This window comes from Herpailurus yagouaroundi, unplaced genomic scaffold, assembly GCF_014898765.1.
Source record: "Herpailurus yagouaroundi ecotype Mexico unplaced genomic scaffold, PumYag 166, whole genome shotgun sequence".
Taxonomy (NCBI): Eukaryota; Metazoa; Chordata; class Mammalia; order Carnivora; family Felidae; genus Herpailurus; species Herpailurus yagouaroundi.
Genome location: NW_024412407.1, coordinates 10,429,874 through 10,448,639, shown reverse-complemented (window position 1 = coordinate 10,448,639; position 18,766 = coordinate 10,429,874). Strand labels below are relative to the sequence as shown.

General features: G+C 37.7%; 1 protein-coding gene and 1 long non-coding RNA gene across 5 annotated transcripts in view; one reads left to right on the top strand and one right to left on the bottom strand.

Annotated features, from left to right (window-relative positions):
• Nucleotides 1-18,766, top strand: part of TMEM117 (transmembrane protein 117) — a 508,588-nt gene that overhangs the window by 75,074 nt on the left and 414,748 nt on the right. For all 4 annotated transcript variants that reach the window (XM_040488381.1, XM_040488382.1, XM_040488383.1 and 1 more), the window contains one exon: nt 17,853-17,985. In XM_040488381.1, the coding sequence (XP_040344315.1) occupies nt 17,853-17,985 (133 nt within the window). The remainder of the gene's footprint in view (nt 1-17,852; nt 17,986-18,766) is intronic.
• The window catches only part of LOC121038697 (uncharacterized), a 69,870-nt gene that overhangs the window by 32,563 nt on the left and 18,541 nt on the right, over nt 1-18,766 (bottom strand). The window contains exon 2 of the long non-coding RNA XR_005794452.1: nt 12,281-12,396. This is a non-coding gene — a long non-coding RNA (uncharacterized LOC121038697). The remainder of the gene's footprint in view (nt 1-12,280; nt 12,397-18,766) is intronic.

Genomic DNA, 18,766 nt, shown 5'->3' with positions numbered 1-18,766 from the left:
CTAACAATGATTGTCTTTTAGCTAACAAGGTCAATATATTACTACATATTGTGATTTGATTCTACCACTTTTTGTGTGTTTTTTACTACTACAGCTTTAACTTCTTTCTTTTTTTTAGGTGCGGGAGGCTGATTGGATTTTGTTCTTTTGTTCCTTCCTTTCATTTTTCTATCCCTCCTCTATACCTCCATTGAGTTTATAAGTTATGCATTCAATGTTCACTCTTTAAGTGGCTAACCTTGCAATTTTACTGTACATATTAGCAAGTCCACAGCTAATCAATGTCTTTTTTAAAATGTATATTTATTTATTTTGAGAGAGATAGAAAGAGATAGAGAGGGAGAATCCAAAGCAGGCCCACGCTGTCAGCACAGAGCCTGACACAGGGCCCAATCCCATGAACTACAAGATCATGACTTGAGCAGAAATTGAGTATGACACCCAACCATCTGAGCCACCCAGGCACCCTTACAGCTAATCAAAGCCTTAATCACCTCCCAAATGATGAAAATTCCTTAGAACATTTTAACTTATATGGGTTTGTTGTTCAGTATTCTAGTGCTTTTTTTAACCCACAAAGTAGACACTAACATTTTTAGTATTTTATACAAATGATGTTTGCTTAGATTTGATACATGTTGATCAGTTTCTTTTCTCACCATTCCTTTTTGTCTCAGGTATTTCTCCAGAGGTCATTTCTGGAGTCAGGTTTATTTACCTTGATGTACAACCTTGAGAAGGTTTTTATTTTTTTATTTAAAAAAAATTTTTTTTTAATGTTTATTTATTTTTGAGACAGAGAGAGACAGAGCATGAACAGGGGAGGGTCAGAGAGAGAGGGAGACACAGAATCTGAAGCAGGCTCCAGGCTCTGAGTGGTCAGCACAGAGCCCGACGCGGGGCTCGAACCCACGGACTGCGAGATCATGACCTGAGCGAAGTTGGACGCTTAACCGACTGAGCCACCCAGGTGCCCCGAGAAGGTTTTTAAATAAAGGTTTATGGGGGTATATATAGGGGACATACTCTCTAAATTGTTATGCTTTAAAATATTTTTAAATCTTTGTGACAGTTTTAAGTCGAATATTTAGTCCATTTGAACTTACTAATTACCAATATATTTGTGTTTAAATCTAGCATTTTGCTGTATACTAGCTTTTGGTTTGCCTTATCATTCCTAAGTTCTTTTTTCCTTCTCTTTGCTTTCCTTTGGATAAATTAAATATTTTTTATATTTTATTTTTTTCTCATTCTATTACTTTGTTAGTTGTACATATTTTTATTTTCTTAGTGATTATCTTGAAAGTAAAACATATATAATTGACTTACTGGAGTCTGTCTTTAATTAATATTGCCAACATTTCATAAGAACTTTACAGCTGTAACTCCACTTACCTCTTTCTATCTTTTGACCTACTTTTGTCATAAACCTAAATTCCTTGAATTTAAAACATCTGTTTTAAGTACTAAAAAATAGTATTATTGTTATTTAATTTTAAGCAACTTTATGGAGGTATAATTGACATACTGCACATATTTAACTGTATAGTTTTGTAAAGTTTGAACTATGTATTCATCTGTGAAACCATTGCCACAATTAAGATAAAAATGTCTTCATGAACATTTGTAATCCCTTTCTCTCATCCCTCTCCACCTCTAGGCAGTTTACTTTTCTGTTTAGTTTGCATTTTCTAGAAATTTACATAAGTGGAATCACATAGTAGGTACATAGGTAACTTCAATTGAATCTAAAGGTGTTAATTTCAGTTATTATCTTTCAGATCTAGATTTCCAATTGATTTTCAAAAATATATTCCAGTTCTTTGGTAAAATTCATAATCTTTTCATCTATTTTCTAGAGCATATTGATATAGTTATTTTGACTTCCAGGTCTTAGAACTACAATATGTGCATCATCAGTGAGTCTGCTTATATTGTTTTTTTCCTCTTGATTTTCAATAATTTTTCTTGTCTTGTTTCCTTGTATACCTAATGTGTGAAGAACTTTAGAGGTTTATAATGATCTTCCCTAGGGAATATTTAATTTTCTTCTGGTAAGCAAATAAAAACTGGGTTTTAGGCTTTGTTTGGGTTGGTCTCTTTCTGGTTTGTTTTTACTCTTGTGATACAGTCCCTCGTGTGTCACAACTGACACTCTGGACTTTGCTTATAGCTCTTCTACTTTGGTATATCCTGAATTCCAATTTTGTTTCCTGAGCATCATGAGTCTACTAAAATCCATGCTTAACTGTTTTCTCTTATCAGCTGTTATTTTCTTGGTTTCATCTCTCACCTACATAGTTTAGGTGTCAACAAATGCTCTGTATGAAATTGTATTAGATGTTTGGGCTCACTTTGAGTTTCCCTTTTTCTGATACTTTGATTCCTTATGTCCTGGTTGCATTTGGAGCCCTGAATTTCAATTTCTGTCTCCCTGACCCGCTAAGACTGCCTCAAACTCTAGGCCACAGTTTTCCATGTGGTTCCTGTGTCCTACACTGAAAATCAGCAGATCTTCCAAGGGGAAAAAGCAGTAATAAACAAGGAGTTCATTTAAGTGCATTTTTCTTCTGTCAGGGATCTTGGCCCTTTAAATCTTGGCTGCCTTGTTTGTTCTTTGATGTCTTCAAACAGGTGCCTTCTTTATGATGGATATTTGCACTAGGAGCATAATTCTAGGTCAGTAGTACTTTGAAGCACTGTTTTATGACATCTTTTGTTACTGTTGGGAAGTCTTCTGTCAGGATAAGTGTTGTTGCTCTGAAGTAATCTATCTTTACTGTCTGATTTTAAGATCTTTTCTGTATCTTTTTTGTTTTTTTAATGTTTACTTGAGAGAGAGACATAGAGTGTAAGCAGGGAAGGGGAAGAGAGAGCCAGAGACACAGAATCGAAAGCAGGCTGCAGAGTCTGAGCTTTCAGCACAGAGCCCGATGTGGGGCTCGAACTCAAGCCATGAGATCATGACCTGAGCCGAAGTCAGACCCTTAACTTACTGAACCACCCAGGCACCCCAAATCTTTTCTGTATCTTTTAATAAAAGAGAGGCCTACAGTTACTCCAGCTTACATCCCTGGAGAGTTTCCTGGCTTCAGTGCAGGAAGGAGGACATCAGGCAGAGGCTGGGATCTCTGTGAGTTGAGGAGACAGAGCTGGGTATGTGGGGAGGCTGAGACAGCTAGAACTCACAGGGCAGGTATTGGAGGGGAGAGCATAGCACAGGGAAGTAACTCCACAGTCCAGCAGATCTCCCTTTAGTCTTCAAGTGAGGTGTGACCAGCACATGCACATAAGGAAAGCCCCACAGTGAGGGAAAGAATCACTCCAGAGGAGCATGGGAAAAAGTCCTTGGTGCTCACACAGGGCCTGGGATAGTTTGTGTGCCCACAGGGCAGAGAAGCAAAACCTTACCATTTATGGTGCCTTAGGTAGAACACTCAAAAGCGGGGTAGTGGGGGAGAATTAGCACTAGACTAGAAGCTTCTCTGATGCTGCCCAATAGGGCACCATTTTATATTATTCCATTTTCTCTCCTTCCTTAGTACATCAGCTAGCATTTTTATTTTTTACTTTTTTAAATGTTTATTTTTGAGAGAGAGAAGGAGAGCAGGGAAGAGAGAGAGAGAGAGAGAGAGAGAGAGAGAGAGAGAGAGAGAGACGGATAATCCCAAGCAGGCTCCATACTGTCAGGGCTTGAACCCATGAATGGTGAAATCATGACCTGAGACCAAACCAAGAGTTGGATGCTTAACTGATTGAGCCATGCAGGTGCCCCTCAGCTAGCATTAAAAATCAACAACAACTTTATTTAGTGATTGCCCTAGAGTTTGCAATATATATTTACAACTAATTCAATCAACTTTCAAGTAACACTGTATTACTTTACAGGTATGTGAATACTTTGAAATAATAAAATAATCCTAATTGTTTTCCCCATCTCTGTATCATTGGTGTCATTCATGTCATGTGTACATATGTGTGTGTGTATATATACACACACACACATACATACATATACATATATACATATATAAGATATATGCATAAGTGTGCATACTTGAATATGTTATTGCTATTATTATTTTGAACAAATGTATTGGTTTGGTCAATTAAGAATAAGAGAAAAAGGCTTTCATTTTACCTTCCCTTCCTCCTTGGATATTCGTCCTTTCTTATGTAGTTCTGAGTTTCTGACATATATTCTTCCCTTTTCTCAAAAGAGCTTCTTTTAACATTTCTTGCAAGACTGGACTAGTGGCAACAAATTCTCCTGGTTTCTGATGGTTTGAGGAAGTCTTTATTCTTCTTCACTTTTGATGGATAATTTCACGGAGTACAGAATTCTAGGTTAGTATTTTTTTTTCCTCTCAACATTTTAAATATTTCACACCATTGTCTTTTTGCTTCCATTGTTTCTGAAGAAGTTGGGTAGTTGGATATAGTTAGTATCTTTGTTTCTCAATAGGGAAGGTTCCCCCGCCCCCCCCCCCCCGTTTCTTTTAGGATTTTTTTTTTCTTTATCTTTGATTTTTCTGTAGCTTGAAAATGATATGTCTAGATTTAGGGTTTTTTGTTTTGTTTTGCATTTATCCTGCTTGGTGTTTCTTGAGATTCCCAGATCTGTTACTTGTTAATGCTAAACATAAACTTGGGGAAATTCTCAGTCATTATTATTCAAGTATTTCTCCTGTTCCTTTTTCTCTTTCTTCTTCTAGTATCTTCATTACACGTATATTACATCTTTTCTAGTTGCCTCAGAGTCCTTGGATATTCTCTTCTACCCTTTCTGGTCTTTTTTCTCTTTGTTTTTCACTTTTGGAGGTTTCTATTGAGCTATCTTTAAGTTCTAAGATTCTTTCTTCAGCCATGTGTAGTCTATTAATAAGCCCATCAAAAGCATTCTTAATTTCTAAATTACATCTAAATTACAATGTTTATCTCCCGCATTTCTTTTTGGTTCTTAGGAAATCCATCTTCCTGCTAACATTGACCACCTGTTCTTACATGCTGTCTACTTTACCCATTAGAGCCCTTAGCTTATTAATCATTTTAAATTCCTGGCCTGATAATTCCAATATCATTGCCATGTCAGGTTCTAGTGCTTGCTTTGTCTCTTCAAATGGTGTTTTTTTTGTTTTCCTTTTAATATACCTTGTAATGTTTTCTTGACAACTGAACATGATGTACCAGGTAAAAGGAACGCTTTAGTGATGTGGTGGCGAGGTGTAGGGGTAAGAGAGCGTCCTATAGTCCTGTGATTAGATCTCAGTCTTTTAGTGAGACTATATTTCTGGTCTGTGAACTTCCTAAAGTACTTCTCAATCACCTCTCCACCACTTTGACTGGGAGAGGATGGCTCGAGTAGGCTGGAGTTGAGTATTTCTTTTCCTCCAGGTCAGTCAGGCTTTGATAGAACCTCAGCAGGTAGGTCTGGTTTCTCCAGTGTTTACTGTGGGATTCTGGTTGAGTTTCTGGACGTAAAATTTACAAAAGCATGAGGCCTCCACTGTGGCTGTGCCTTCCTCGAGTTTTTAACTTTCAGACTTGTCCACATTGGGCTTCCAACAATTTGTTCACTACAGTTCAAGTTTTCTTACCCCAGTGCTGTTTCCCAAGGCAGTTTTCAGTTGCCAGTTTCTGCTGTGGTAAGCTCTCTGCTTGTCTGTCTCTCCGGTCTTGAGCGGCAAGAGTTTGCCCTGTGTCCTCACCTCTCTTGCAGGTCCTAGGAGAGTTGTTCATTTTAAAACTGTTCTGCTTTGTACGTGTTATTAGGATGAAGTGGTGATTTCCAGGCGTCTTATAAATGGAAGTAGACACCCGTTATGAATTTTCAATATATTTAGTGAGTCTAAAAATGGAATGGGTAGAGAAAATAGCAAGTACAAGAAACCAGTCTAAGTTAGAGGACTTATGGGAAGCTATGAATGAAAACCAAGTTCAAGATAGATGGGAAATCAAAGAGACCTGGATACATGAATGCAGATAATAGAAATACTAGAATTTTGGCCTCTGACCTGTTTTTGCTTTCCTAGCATTTATGGTAATGGAAGGACCAGACCCTCCTGTCCCCTCTACCCCATGAATGATCAGGAGCTTGTGTCCCAGCCATGTGGACAATTACCTTGTGACTGATCAGGATTGCTTCAAACCATTGATCAGCCTATAGGGGATTAGTCTTGACAATTTAATGTTTCCTTTTTAGATGGGTTAATAGAATGCCTGAGATTAAATGAAAACTTATTTTTTTGAAAACTTATTTTTGAAGTGTATTATTGTTTTTCAAAACTGGTACCAATATAATGATGAAGACATAAAAATTTATTAATAGTTGTGATTATATTAATTTTTTAAGAATAGGGAGCTATATTTTCTATTCTGTTGCCCATTTTAAAATACAAATTGTAATAATAACCACAACCTCTAACATTTCAGAACATATTTTATAAACTTTTACTTTTTTGATGGGTTTTGATCTTAAAAATGCTGTTTAGTATGATTTTACCTGTATAAATCTGGAAGATACAGAACAAATTGATTTTCATGAAAATAACAGAATATTACAATATTATATGGATGCATAAATTAAGTGTGCTGCTAAATCTTCTCTTGGGCCACAAGCTAAGTTGTAATGTCAATTTAGTATTCTTTTATGCAGTGGCTATTTTTTTCCTTTAACAGGAAAAGTAGATAATAATAAATGAATACTTTTATTTCCTTTGGGGACCTAATTTTTCCTCTTGAGCAATAGTAAGCAATTTAAGTCAGTAATCCTAAGAGTAGTAATGGAAAGAGCCATATTATTATAGTAAAATACTTAGCCTCTCTCAATAAAATGGAAGGTTTGTTACAGCTTTTTCTGGGGAGAATTATTAATATCAATGTGTTTATTTAGTTGATATATGTTTTACTACAAATTTGTAATATGTACACTTAAAAATTTTAAATGTTTATTTATTTTTGAGAGAGAGAGAGAGAGAGAGAAAGAGAGAGAGAGACATCATGCGAGCAAAGGAGGGGCAGAGAGGGAGACCCAGAATCTGAAGCAGGCTCCAGGCTCTGAGCTGTTCGCACAGAGCCCGACACGGGGCTCGAACTCACAAACCCTGAGATGATGACCTGAGCTGAAGTCAAATGCTCCTCTGACTGAGCCACTCAGGAACCCCTTCAAAAGTTTGAAGTTGACATTATGCTCTAGGTCTGAAAACACCATCATTTATGGGTATCTAACCATGGTCTTATTTTTGTTCTTTTTAGAATCTCTTTTGAATTACAGATTATAATACATTATTTGTAGTATTATATGGGGTTATATTTCAATTCTCAATATTTGGTTTTCTGTCAAATTCAGTGAATAATAAACACTTTATGTGTAAGCTCCTACTCCTAATATGAAGGAAAACCATCTGTTTAGTGTTTTTTTTAATTCTCTTTGTACACTGAAATAACGATTTAATCTGAATATTAATAGAATGGCGCCCTTAAGGCATAAAAGTTTTATGATTTTATACTTATTATATAATGCCACATTTGTCTTAACTAGAACATGCTTTCTCCCTAATGATATTCTGATGTGTTTTGTTAGATAATTTTCTTTCTTGATGTTCCATCCAAGGACTGACTGTTTTATTTTAATTATTTTTATTCTGTTGCCATTTTCAATGACTAATATTAAAAAAGTTATATAAGGTTCTTATAAATTAGAACACAAATCAGCTGTGAATACTTTGTATACTTATTGTAGTCTAATTGGAAGTGAAGTTCAATTAATATTGAAATGCTCTGATCCAATTTATTTTTATCCTTTATTCTCTTATTCTAGACATAAGAAATACGACTTACATTATTGTCAAGTGTTCTCATATTTAAAATGTTAAATATTAACTTGGCCTTTAAGGAATCTTATCACTGTGTTACTTTAGATTCATTTTACACATTAGAGAGGCATACAATGACAGATAAAACATTAGGAGGAACATTTTTTCTCTCAATAGGTAAGGATTTCTCTTTTTAACTTAAAGTGTTTTGAGCTAGCATACTACACTAATCTCTCACTGACTAAACAAATCCTATAATCCTAGAGTGGAATGTTAAAAGTCATTTAATCCAGCCCTTTAAACTATACCTGGCTGGTGGCCATTTCTTCTTGTCTGCACTGAAGGGAACTTATTACTTCCTGAAAGAGTACATCCTGTAAGCTCTTTCTGTAACTCTAATACATGAAATGTTTAACAGTGAAGATAACTACCTAGAAGAGATCATCTCTGCCCAGCATTTTAAAGCTCACAGGAAATGCAGGAGTTAGTCGAGAGATGGGGAAGGAAGAGTATCCCAGGCAGAGGGTTCAGCATGAGTATAGGAGGCTGAAATCTGTTTAGTGTTGATGGGACTAGAGTGGAGGGCAGGTGGTGGTGAGAAAGGAGAGGTAAGCTTGGGTCAAATCAAGCAACGCCTTCTGTAGCATATTTTGGAGCTTGAATTACAATGGGGGAATGGTGATCGTTGATGGAACAATGTGACCACATTTGTATTTCAGTCAGATCTATTAGCTGTCTGGAGGTTGGATTTGGGGTGGAAAAGTTTGGAATGAGGAAGACCAGTGAGGTTGTTGTAATGCTCCCATGCAGAGACAATGAAACCAAAATTGTGAGAGAAGAATATGGATGTAAGGTCATAAAATAATATGACTGTTGATTGAAATGGCAGGTGTGCAGAAAAAAATTAAGAATGAATTCTATCTTGTTATGTTGAAAATAACAAGGTGGTAAAGTCAGAAGTTGGAGTGGATTTAGCTATAGAAAAGGTCAGATTGGAGATAGGGATGGAGATTTTGAATCCATTTTTGTATACTGAGTTTGAGTTGGCAATAGGACATTCAGGAGTGGAGTGAGCAGTTGACTCTTTCAGTCTGAAGCTTGGGAGGAAAAGTCTGTGCTGGAGATAGTGGATATTAAACCCATAACAGGGGATGAGATCATGCAATAATATGAGACTGATCATGGGGAACATCATCATTTATGGGATGAGTAGAAGAGATGCCCAAAAAGCTGACTAAGAATAATCAGGAAAGTAGAAAAAGAACAAAGAGTGTTTGGTGTTAGAGAAGCCACGGAAGTTAGTGTCAAAAAGGACAAGAGTGGACAACTGCCATATCAGATACAGGAGATGTCCTGTAAATTAAAGACCAACGTATTTCTACTGGACTTTTCAATGTGGGAGTCTTCAACATTTGCCAGAACAATTTCAGTAGAATGTTTGCATTGCAAGTAAGATCTCAGAGTGGGCATGATGCATACTACTTTTTCTTGAAGTCTGGACAAGAGAAGAATGGATGGTAGTTCAAGGACATGAGGTCAAGAAAGCACTGCCTTTAGGACAGACTTAGGATTTAGAGGCAGAGGGAAGAGAACCAGAAGAGAGGGAGAGACTGGAAATACAAAGAAAAGAAAGGATGGCTGATGGACCAGGCCTCAAGGGTGGGGGTGGGGGGTATAGTTTTAAGAAGGCATAAGTGGGTCCTTTTTGTGGGATGAGCTCTGCATCCTCTGAGAAACAAGGGAAGGAAGTGTGGCTAGAAAGTGGATGTATGTGAGTGGCCAGGAAGTTGAAGGAAATCATGTTTGGTGGCAGCAGTTTTCCCTGGGGTTGGGACCAAGGTTATATTCTGAGAGTGAGAGAGGCTTAGTAGGAGCTTTGGGGTAAAGTGTGAAATGAGTGCTGAGGAGAATGGGAAAGAGACTGACAAGTACAAGGAAAACTACTAATGTGCGGTGCTGTGGTAGCTGCTGAAAGTGGGGATCGTGATTATGTAGTGAGTTATTAATCAACTTGTGTTCAGTTTTTTTTCTACAGCAGTTGACCGAATTCAGAGAAAGCGAACCATAGCGTTGAATCGGAGCTGGGGTTTTGTAGGCAAGTGTAAGACAGGTATGGGGTACACAGGAAACAAAGGTGTTGAGGAAAAGAAAGTTTGATAAGGAAACAGAAGTATCATGCTAAATAAGAGGAAGTAGGGGAGATGGGGATAAAATGCGGAGGTGAAGGTCAAAGAACTGATGGGTTCCATAGGGCTCAGAGGGTAGGTGTAAATTGCCAGATCTGCAGAGATCCAGGATTGTAGTCATATAGTAGAATATTGAACTATTGTTCAATTTTGTATTGTATCACTTCATTGTTTAGCAACTGGACAAATATTTATCTAAGACATGCTATGTGCCAGTGCCATGGCGATACCAGTGGTGAAGAAGACAAATGTGGGCCTCATTGTGTTTCAGTTTATAGATGGATGTGGCACACACAAGTAGACAATAAATTATGCAAAGTCTTGGGCCTTAGGTGTTCTGAGGTTGAGCTGTGTGAGTGATGGCATCATTGCCAACAAGATGTATTTTCCCCCATATTTTACTTACAGAATTTTTCTCTTGGAAAATGTGTACCTTTTCTTGTGGGCAGGTCTTAATTTTCCTTCTAGAATTTCTCCATAAGTATTTAATGCAGATATTTTACCATATATTGTGCTGAGTACTAGAGATATAAAGAAAGACCAGGAAATAAAGATTCCATGTTGGCCATTTTAAACCCCGTTTTTTTCCTTCTCTGTGCCTTTGATCTATTGGTCATCTTGTATCTGGTAAGATAACATTAGCTTCAGTAGTAAAAATATATAATGAGTGCATCTCAATTGAATTTCTCACCCATATGAAGCCTAAAACTGAGAAGGTACTTCTGTTTTAATCAGGGATTCAAGGACCCCGGGATCTTCCATTTTGTGGTTCTGCCTTTTGTGACAATGTTTGCCATACTTGATTTGCGTTTGCGGATCAATGTAGTATTATTAGGTAATTAATCTGGCTTTAGGAGTTTCACATGTGACATAGGGTTAACTAATCATTGCTTTTCATAACTGTGCCAGTAGTGATTGGTTCAGGACCCAAACAAGCTCAATGAGAGTGAATCACATAACTTTCCTTAGAAATAGTGAGGCAAAAGCATCATGTTTTCCCCCCTGGACAAAAATGAAGACATTACTTGGGGTTGCTGCAATCATCTTGGGACTACAGACGGTATGTATGAACATGTTGGGGGAGCTGGGTATGATAGGACCCCACTCTGAAGAAATGAAGCTGGGAAATGGAGATAATTCAAACCTTGGTTACATTTTGTGAGTGCTGGGTCAAGTTTTGATTGAAGTCATTTAATTCCTTTAGTGAAACTAAATCCACATTATTTTCTGAGCATATATGTTAAGAAGATTAATTTTTTTTTTAGGGAACAAGCATGTTTGTTAGAAAATATGAGAAGCCAATAAAGAAAGACTCCTTATACCCGGCTTATATAGGTATACTCCTTATACCTATACCTTATATTTTAAAGCTGGTTTTCATTTTTTTTTCCTTCCTTCCCTTCCCTTCCCCTCCCCTCCCTTCTCCTCCCCTCCCATCCCCTTCTCTCCTCTTGCCTTTCCTCCCCTCTCCTTCCTTCTTTCCCTTCCTCTCCCTTTCTTTCTCCTCTTTTCCCCTTCCCTCCCCTCCCTTTCCCTCCTTCTCTCTCTCCCTCTTTCTCCCTTTCTCTTTCCCCTTTTCTCCCTTTCCCTTTCTTTCTTTCATCTTCCTTCCTTCCTTCCTTCCTTCCTTCCTTCCTTCCTTCTTTCTTTCCTTCCTTCCTTCCTTCCTTCCTTCCTTCCTTCCTTCCTTCCTTTCTTCCTTCCTTCCTTCTTTCCTTTCCTTCCTTCCTTCCTTCCTTCCTTCCTTCCTTCCTTCCTTCCTTCCTTCTTTCCTTTCCTTCCTTCCTTCCTTCCTTCCTTCCTTCCTTCCTTCCTTCCTTCCTTTCTTCCTTCCTTCTTTCTCTGTTACTTGCAACAGAGAACATTCTTACTGGTATGTGGAATGCCTGCTATTCCAAATTTGACTATCTTTTGACCTTAACAAATTGAGAATTTATAAATAGCTGTAGATTACATTTTTTCTTATGTATGTATCCATTAAGTATACATTATGTATATGGTTGACCATCACATACTATAGGAGGTTTTGGAGCCATAGACTTCATGGATAGTAGTGTTCATTTCAGCTTGATGTCTTTTTGAGGAAAGTGCCACCTTCATTCATCCTTTTGTATTTCCTGGTCAGGGTCTTATGTGTAAAGCCACAGTTTCCCCTTTATATTATTAAATAAATCTTGCTGTGAGTTCCTGCTTACCAAGGTGAGCAGAGAGTACAGTATTGGTAATATTTCACCTTACCTTTTTTATCTCTAAAGTCTCAAATCCTTCATCTGTATTTACCTGCTCCCTGCTTCTTCTAATGCTGCTTGGGTGATGGTCTTTGGCCACCTCTTTGGCACGATGGTGCTGCTTAAGATGGTGTTGGTTTGCAACCTTGGGGATTTCTCAGGTAAAATCTGAAACCGGCCCCCATACATGGAGGGCAACCAGAGACAGAAGAGGCAGGCGAAATTAGTCAGTCAGAGAAAGACAAATATCATATGACTTCACTCATATGAGGACTTTAAGAGACAAAACAGATGAACATAATCGGGAAGGGAAAACAAAAATAATGTAAAAACAGGGAGGGGAACAAAACATAAGAGACTCTTAAATATAGAGAACAAACAGAGGGTTACTGGAGGGGTCGTGGGAAGGGGAACGGGCTAAAGGGGTAAGGGGCATTAAGGAATCTACTCCTGAAATCATTGTTGCACTATATGCTAACTAATTTGGATGTAATTAAACAAAATAAAAATTAAAAAAAAAAGAAGAGACAGGCCCTTTCAGATTGGGAAGTGGTAGTTTTAATAAGCGAGAGAACACGTAATGAGGCTTGCCTTCGGCGGCCACAAAACTAGATCTCTGCACTTGCTTGCTACAGTCTTAAAAAATTCATATAGAGGCCTTAATTGAGTTCAGTCACTTATAAAATCTAGACAGTTTAAATAACTCATTGTTCCTTCAAGGGTACATCCTTGAAAACAGCTCCCACCTGTGTGTGGACCGTGCATTCCAATGACAGGGGGAGGGGTGAGGAGCATCTGATTGCCCAGGTCTAGCTTGACTGTCAACCTGTGATCATGTCCTCTCCATGACCTCCTCCAACAGTTGACTGGAATCCTGTTCAGGTTGTTGTATTCCTAATGGAGGTTGGTGGCTGCTCTACTGGCCTTATTCCCTTGGGGGTAGTTCAGTCTCCTTGCCTGACTTTAATGCCATGACCCTTGATACTTTAGCTCTCACCAGCGTGCATGTAATCAAATCCAGATGATGTTCTGCCGCCTTGGAGGCTTAAATGATTGTATCTTTTATGAACCTAGAAGCCCTTGCTCTATCGAATCCCTTGCTTTCACGAATTCCCAGGAGTAGGACTACCCCCATCTCTTATGTGGAAGCATGGACACTTCATCTTCTCTGAGATTTATTTATTTGTTCAAGGCCTCCTTGTGAGAATCACACATGAACAAAAGGGAACTCAGGATAAAAATTTGGTTATGAGGTAGAAAGGAAATACTCCTTTGTATTTTGCCAATGAGAACATAGTAGCAAAAATCCCCCCAAAACCAAATTGTTTCTCCATATTTCTCCTTATTACACATGTCTCTTTTTATTTTCCATTACATATGTAGGAGCATTATATATTTTTAAATATGCCTTTAGATCATTAATCTTGTTAGAATTTTATGACATGCTAGCAGTCCCAAACCTACTGTATTTCCAGGAACGATTCCGAGGTTTTAGGCTATTTTAATTGACTTTAACTAACATTCATAACAGCCATTCCCTGTGTCTTCCAACATGTACACAGACTTGTGTACCATATTTTTCTTTTCTTTTTTTTTTTTTTAAAGTGTTTATTTTGGGGCGCCTGGGTGGCTCAGTCGGTTAAGCGGCCGACTTCAGCTCAGGTCACGATCTCACAATCCGTGAGTTCAAGCCCCACGTTGGGCTCTGTGCTGACAGCTCAGAGCCTGGAGCCTGTTTCAGATCTGTGTCTCCCTTTCTCTCTGCCCCTCCCCTGTTCATGCTCTGTCTCTCTCTGTCTCAAAAAATAAATAAACGTTTAAAAAAATAATAAAATAAAAAAAATAAAAAAATGTTTATTTATTTTGGAGACAGAGGAAGAGAGTGTGAGCAGGGGAGGGGCAGAGAGAGAGCAAGAGACACAGAATCAGAAGCAGGCTCCAGGCTCTGAGCTGTCAGTACAGAGCCCAAAGCAGGGCTTGAACCAGGAACCGTGAGATCACGACCTGATCTGAAGTCAGTCGCTTAACCAACTGAGCCACCCAGGCACCCCAGACTTGTGTACCATCTTAATGCTTCTGCTGTTCTAAGGGTCATTTTACCATTACCTTGACCATATATATCAAAGGCGATGCTCCATACAGTCCAAGACAAATTTTATTAATAATGTAAATATACACTCATATTTACAGATACATCTATGACTAAAATAGAAGTCACTTACGACCTTGTCAGCAATATACCTAACCTTCTTTGTGATGCCTTTTGTTATTGTTGACCTATGAGGACTGTCTTCACTCAGCTATTTACAAAAGCCCTCTAAAGGAAAGTATTGTAAAATTCTGAATTCTGTGGCCTATAGAAAAGGTGACATATAATTTATTCCCCAGACCAGTACACTTAGGAAGGGGACATTATTAATAATTATGTCAGGACAACAGTTATAAGCCACTACTGTCCCAGCCAAACCAAATGTATGGTTATGCTACAGGGCAGAGGCAGCACATTTTCCTGTGACACCTTCAGGTAACACTGAGGTTCTTGATTTGATTAGCTGGCATGAGAAGTCACTTAAACAGCAGTCAGCTGATGGCGATGTATACATATATATTTCTAGCATTAGGATGGGCACTCAGTGAGTTCACCTTGAAGTAACTTACGGGAAATTTTTATAATGTGATTTAACTCAACATTTGAGTCACACCAGTTCTGTCCTTCACATATTGCAGCACTTTTATTGTGCGTTGCAAGTGAATTTCAGGCAATGTTAACCTGCCATTTTGTTCTAATGACGCTAATGACTGAAATTAGTGCCAGACAATGAGCTTGGCAATGACAGCATAAATGGTACGGTCACATTTCCCTTTTTACTAACTTTATGTTATTTCAGCCACTGTACACTTAATCCAGTGTTTTATTTACGAAGCCCTCTTCAACTGCCAGCGTTACGATTTGACCTTTAAAATAAATCCATTAGTAATTTTTGCATATATGCATATGTCAAGGAAATTCACATTTAACTTTTCAAGGAATTCTAATTAACTGGTCTTTGCTGTTCTTCGTTATAAACTGCTGGATTAAATAAATCTTAGTTTGAAGCTGAAAGGACTTGCAGCAAAGGGAACCTTGAACAAAGAGAGCCTGTGAGTCTAAAATAGATCACATTTTCACTAATCACCTAAATAATGGTGGACTTTAAACACCTTCTTGGCTTGCTCTCAGCTGTGTCTCTAGTACCTAGAACCATGGCTGATTTAATCGGAACACATTCAACAATATTTGCTCAATGAATGAATAATATTCCTTACAGTTTGCTTTAAGATATTCATGGCATGAGTTTTTTTACTCTCAAGCATTCTATGCTTACTATCTATTTATCATGTTCTTGACAATGTATTGTGTGGAGAATTGCAAATCTCTGGCTTTCCATAATTATTGATTCAATTAATCAACAAGTTCTGTGGGGTTGTAATTTGCTGTGCTAGTTTATAGTATTGTTGGCTTCAAGAGAAAGTTTTCCACATTCTGCTTTTAGTTACAATTAACATCCCCCCTGACTTTCAGGTTTGCTCTTTGCTTCTCTTGTGCAGGACAAGAAACCAGATGATAATGATGTAACCAAATCTCCTTTTTTTTTTTTTTTTTTGCTCTATTTAGAGTTTTGGCTACGGGGTAATGTTTCTGGTTTCCAAATGAAATCTAAAGTGCTATTTTAATAAAAGTGAGGTACAAGGAAAAGTTTAGTAATTAAATCTTAAAAGATTTCTTCCTATACTCAATAACCTACATGAGAGCTACTGTCTATCCCTAGAGAGACAATTTCAAGATGGAAATAAATAAATAAATAAATAAATAAATAAATAAATAAATAAATTTTTTTGCTACATTCTTTTTTTATTATTTTATTTTTTTTAATATGAAATTTATTGTCAAATTGGTTTCCATACAACACCCAATGCTCATCCCAACAGGTGCCCTCCTCAATGCCCATCACCCACTTTCCCCTCCCTCCCACCCCCCATCAACCCTCAGTTTACTCTCAGTTTTTTAAGAGTCTCTTATGGTTTGACTCCCTCCCTCCCTAACTTTTCTTTTTTTTCTTCCCCTCTCCCATGGTCTTCTGTTAAGTTTCTCATGATCCACATAAGCGTGAAATCTGTCTTTCTCTGTATGACTTATTTCACTTAGCCTAACACTCTCCAGTTCTATCCACATTGCTACAAAAGGCCATATTTCATTCTTTCTCATTGCCAAGTAGTATTCCATTGTGTATATAAACCACAATTTCTTTATCCATTCATCAGTTGGTGGACATTTAGTCTCTTTCCATAATTTGGCTATTGTTGAAAGTGCTGCTATAAACATTAGGGTACAAGTGTCCCTATGCATCAGCACTCTTGTATCCCTTGGGTAACTTCCTAGCAGTGCTATTGCTGGGTCATAAGGTAGATCTATTTTTAACTTTTTGAGGAACCTCCACACTGTTTTCCAGGGTGGCTGCACCAGTTTGCATTCCCACCAACAATGCATGAGAGTTCCTGTTTCTCCACATCCTCTCCAAGAGAATATTTTCTTTAGTGAGAAATTCTATTATAAGATTTCAGTCCTACTCTATTTTAACTGTAGTTCCTATAGGTGTATCATTGCCTTTATTGTTATTTAGGTAACTTTCTCAGGAATGGAGATGAGTATACTAGACAAAATTTATCTTAGGAGAAGCCAGGGTGACCTACATTCATTTTTTCGTACTCCCATGGTTTGTCATCTCCCTCACCTTTCAGGATATACTAATGCTCTCATTTCTCTTCTCTACCATAAAGGAAAAGCGTTTCTGGATTAATTCTGATCTTCATAGATTTTACTTTAGTATTGATCTTAACACGTTTTCCCTCCTTGAAATATTTGAATTTTAACATTCTAATTTTAGCATTTATCTTTGTAAATGGAATTTTAGGCATCATGGTGGAAGTAACCTTTTGCTGGGAGCCACACCAAGCTCCATAACACATGTACATGCTGCCCCCCCCCCCCCCAACCCTTGCCCCTTCAACCCACAGGCCTGTATGCAGGTATGGATATTTTAGCTAAGAAAAAGGCTATGTTGTCTGTATCTTATGACAGAAACTCGAGTTTTCCCTTTAAGTGTTCATGTACCTTCAACAGCTGGATCTTTGTATACGTGAATTCTGCCTTGGTTTTGTTGACTGGTCAGTATTGGGAATGGGTGTAAGGAGACAAAAAGCAATTATCTTTACCATTTGCCTTAAGTAATTTTCTCATGCAAGAAACCAAGAACACATTTGTGAAATAGAAAATAGCGGATGGTAGGGGTCTAATTCATCTTGTTTTCATGGCAGCATAATGAATTATTTCTAAACCATACTCGATTTTCATGTTAGTGTCATTTGCTCCAGGATTATATGGTGTTGACTTAGACTTTGTCCATGATCGTTTATTTACAAAAGACCAGAAAGGACATTAACATGGTGGTTTGATCCATAAGGCAATTCTGTGGCAAAGTCTTCAGAATATGGGGAGCTAATAGAGATTCAGTGAAGTAAAGTGAAGATGCATGAATTTGGAATTATGATGTACAATGAATTTCTAATACTGTTTTCTATCGCAGGTCAGTTGCTCCGGTTAAAAATGTTTCGAGAGGATCATGGGTCATGGATGACAATGTTCTTCAGCACAATTCTGTTTCTCTTCATATTTTCTCACATCTACAACACGATTCTTCTAATGGATGGGAACATGGGGTAGGTTATCTTTCCCCTTTCTACTGTGGTGAGTGTTATGTTTGAAATTCGTAAAAATTCAACGAGAATTTTTTAGCTTGTAGTAGCCTAACTCTTTGTGATAGTTTACTGTCAGTAAAGATAATCTGTGCATTTTTCTTGCTTAAGACATTTAGAGCCTTTCCTCCAACGAGCTTGTAGTGTTCTACCGTGCTTGTCTTGTGTTCCTTCTCCTTTAGGATATCTCTGTGGATAGTTTGAGGGCAGGTAAGAATTTCATTATAGTGACAGAATATGAGAATTGGGAAATCTTACTGACTTGTTTACACTCAGTAAGGCTGGGCTAAGATGAAGGTCTTTAGATTTGCAATTCCTTTGCTCTGCAATGCCTGGTTAAATAAAAACTCTCTTGACAGTTCCAACAGAGAGAACTTTGTTATGAATGGGTCATCTTAAAAGTGGGCCACCCTGTATTAAATCCAGGGTTGTGATCTATACTTATCAAATCACTAATCAAATCACTGTGGCATGAAGATGTACTAACAAGTAGACTGTAGGTTTTGTTTTTTAAGTTTCTCCAATTCTTAGTTTGCTCTCAGTAAGGTTTAAGAACAGAATATAAGGAGAAGGGCTTAGCTTACAGCACTAAGAATTAGATTCGTGACAATAATAAACTATGTTAGATATTGTTGTGCAATGAAATAGTTCCCAAGGAGGGTTTTCATCTATCCTTCCCAATAGATTGGAAAGCTAGGTAATATCATTTTCTTCTAAATATAGGTGAGGCAAGATTGTCGGCCTC